We start from the raw sequence: 2,909 nt of genomic DNA, 5'->3' as shown, positions 1-2,909 counted from the left end.
TACAGCCACCACAGTCCTGCCAGACACAGAGACTCAGGTACTTCCACCCACCACAGCCCTGCCAGACACAGAGACTCAGGTACTTCCACCCACCACAGCCCTGCCAGACACAGAGACTCAGGTACTTCCACCCACCACAGCCCTGCCAGACGCAGAGACTCAGTCCCTTACACCCACCATGGTCCACCTCGCAGCAGCCAGTCTTCTCTGAGCACCAGGCGCATCAGCGCTCTTCTGGGTGCTGGCAATTCGGAGTAAGCCAAACAAGCCAAGGGCCCATCCTCTGGGAGCTTCTGTTTGGGAGAGAGGAGGTAGAAAGTGAACCTATAGGTCAGGCTGGGACACAGGCTGCCGGGGTAAGTGACTCAGTGAGGAGATTGAGGGGCAGTGCCACGGCGGGCTCTAGAAGGTGACTGCAGAGTGGAGGCCCAAGTGGTTCAGCTGTTGCACAGCTGCCTATTTCTAGCTAGTTTGGTCCCAGTTGCTGAGGGCAGACTTCATATCTCAAAAGCCCGGCCAGCATAGACGGGCACTCAGGGTGCCAGGAGACAGCCCCGCTGCTCATCTGCAGTCCTGTACCTCAGTGTGTCTGCGGAAACAGACACACTCCCCCGGTCTTGCACGTGTATCTCAGCATGTCCACCAGGCCCCAAGAGGCAGAGAGGACCCAGGTGTGGCTTCCTTCTGTGGCCAGAGTCACAGGACACAGCAGGCCATCTCTGCTACTGGCCATCATGGAGATCAGCCAGGGCTGCTAGACAGGAAAACATGACCAAGTAACTTGTCTGTATTTATCTTGCTGGCCTGTTTTTCTTTATTTTCTTCTTTCTTTCCCTTCCCTTTCCTCTTTTTCTTTTTTGAGATGGGTTCTTGCTGTGTCGCCCAAGCAGGAGTGCAGTAGTGTAATCACGGCTCACTGCACCCTTCAACTCCTGGGCTCAGGCAGTCCTCCCAGCCCTGCCTCCGAAAGTGCTGGGATGATGGACATGGGCACCATGCCTGGCCTCTTACTGGCCTCGAAAAGCTGGTGCGTTGCTGGCTCCTGTTGTCAGGTCTTCATTTCATAGCTTTACACCAGCAGTGGCCATTTGCTCAGCGACAATTGCAGTTGCAAGAGCCCGTGATGTAAATGGTAGCGGGTGTTGATTTCACTTTGCTTCAGCGCTGGGGAGAGCGGGGCCACACAGGACACTTTGGGAACTGTTGAATTCATGTGAAATGCCCTTTGCAAACCCAATAAGAACATTTCACTGATTCAGAGCCTTCTTATACGTTCAGTTGAATGACTTAGGGGGAAGTTAGTTTTTATGGTTTAATTCAATACCTTTTCTCCATCTATTTAGTATGAGATCATCACAACAAACAGCTTTCAGCACAGTAAAAAATTCAGTTTCAAGTAAGTAAAATAATGCCAGAAAGAGAAACAAATAAAGAGATTCAGGTTGCTGAATCGCACTGTGTGCACTGACGTTAGGATTTCCGTCATCGCTCTTCCAGCGAAACCACATGGATGCCTGCTGCTGCCACCGCACTCCTCAAAGCCCGACAGGTGTGTGGGTCGGGTGGGAGGCGCAGGAGCCTGCAGAAATCACAGCACCCGCAGTTCTTTTCTGTGGATGCTTCCGCATCTCTCCTCCCATCCCAACCCCATCCCCTCTCCAAGCCCCCGGATTTTTCTAATCCAGACGATTGACTGGAGTCCAGCTCACTTTGGTACTTATTTCCTGTCCCAGTGAGGCTCAGGTCCCAAACCAAGTGTGTGATCCAGGCTAGCCAATCAGAGCACTCCACCCCTGCAGACACAGTGATTGGTTTGGGAGTGATCGTGTGACCCAGTGGTCTGAGTGCCCCCAGCTAAGCTAGGGTCCCAGTGACCCAGCAGCTGGCAGCCCTGCCCTAACAGGAAATGAAGGGGACTGACATAGTGCCTTTCATGGGACCTTCTTTCATCTGGTGGATGGCCTGAACCCCAGTTACCAAACCCATGGCCGGGGGCCCCTCACACAGGAATCTTGTCTATACCGACAGATGCCCATGGCTTGTGTCTGCCCTGTGTCCAGGCCATGCCTGCCTGACCATCGCTGTGGCACAGGGAGCCCAACCTCATGTTCCCTCCAGTGTCCCAGCGAAAACCCAGCCAGGGGTAGCTCCTAGCTCTTCAGATGGAAGCACAAATTTAGTCCACCCCTGTGTTAGGAAACACATTCAGATTTGTTACTTACAGGTCCCTGACAGGGAAGGCACCATGCCTGGGGAGGACAGTGCTCTGACCACAGGTAGCAAGAGGCAAGAATGAAGGGTCAGGCAGAGAGGGATGGCCCCATGGGCCAGCAACGCTTTACTGGGGCTCAGGGCATCATCCAGGCAGGTTTGCCATGGGGAGCTTTAATTGGTGGGTTTAGAGCAGGCAGGCACAAGCTCCATTGGGTCCCACTGTGACTGAGAGGGTGTCACTGTGTATATCTGCATGGTCCATGTAGGGTGAGGGGTCAGCGGGGCCAGCCAAGTGGGTTGTGTCCAGTCTCCCACAGGGAGGTGGCCACGAGGAGGCAGTGGGGGAAGCCAAGTGTCTGGATGGACCATGATGAGGCACTGGGAGCAGGTGGAGAACTGGAACCTGTTAAAGGTGACTGAGCCCTGCGTCTGCTGTGAGAAAGTTAAACCTGGCCAGGCACAATGGCTCACGCCTGTAATCCCAGCACTTTGGGAGGCTGAGGCGGGTGGATCACCTGAGGTCAGGAGTTTGCGACCATCCTGGTCAACATGGTAAAACTCCGTCTCTACTAAAAATACAAAAATTAGCTGGGCCTGATGGCCAGTGCCTATAATCCCAGCTACTCGGGAGGCTGAGGCACGAGAATATAATCTCAGCTACTCGGGAGGCTGAGGCACGAGAATCACTTGAACCC

General features: G+C 54.0%; 1 protein-coding gene across 3 annotated transcripts in view; it reads left to right on the top strand.

Annotated features, from left to right (window-relative positions):
• The window catches only part of RNF212 (ring finger protein 212), a 55,886-nt gene that overhangs the window by 27,421 nt on the left and 25,556 nt on the right, over nucleotides 1–2,909 (top strand). For 2 of the 3 annotated variants that reach the window (XM_017538962.2, XM_037742164.1), the window contains 2 exons: nucleotides 1,344–1,396; nucleotides 1,498–1,549. The exons of the other annotated variant lie outside the window; for it this stretch is intronic. In XM_017538962.2, coding sequence (XP_017394451.2) covers nucleotides 1,344–1,396; nucleotides 1,498–1,549 — 105 coding nt within the window. The remainder of the gene's footprint in view (nucleotides 1–1,343; nucleotides 1,397–1,497; nucleotides 1,550–2,909) is intronic. 3 annotated transcript variants of the gene reach the window in all.

The sequence above is a fragment of the Cebus imitator genome, unplaced genomic scaffold (genome assembly GCF_001604975.1).
Source record: "Cebus imitator isolate Cc_AM_T3 unplaced genomic scaffold, Cebus_imitator-1.0 Scaffold117, whole genome shotgun sequence".
NCBI classification, from domain to species: domain Eukaryota; kingdom Metazoa; phylum Chordata; class Mammalia; order Primates; family Cebidae; genus Cebus; species Cebus imitator.
The sequence above is the reverse complement of the archived record's forward strand: the minus strand, read 5'-3'. Positions and strand labels throughout refer to the sequence as shown.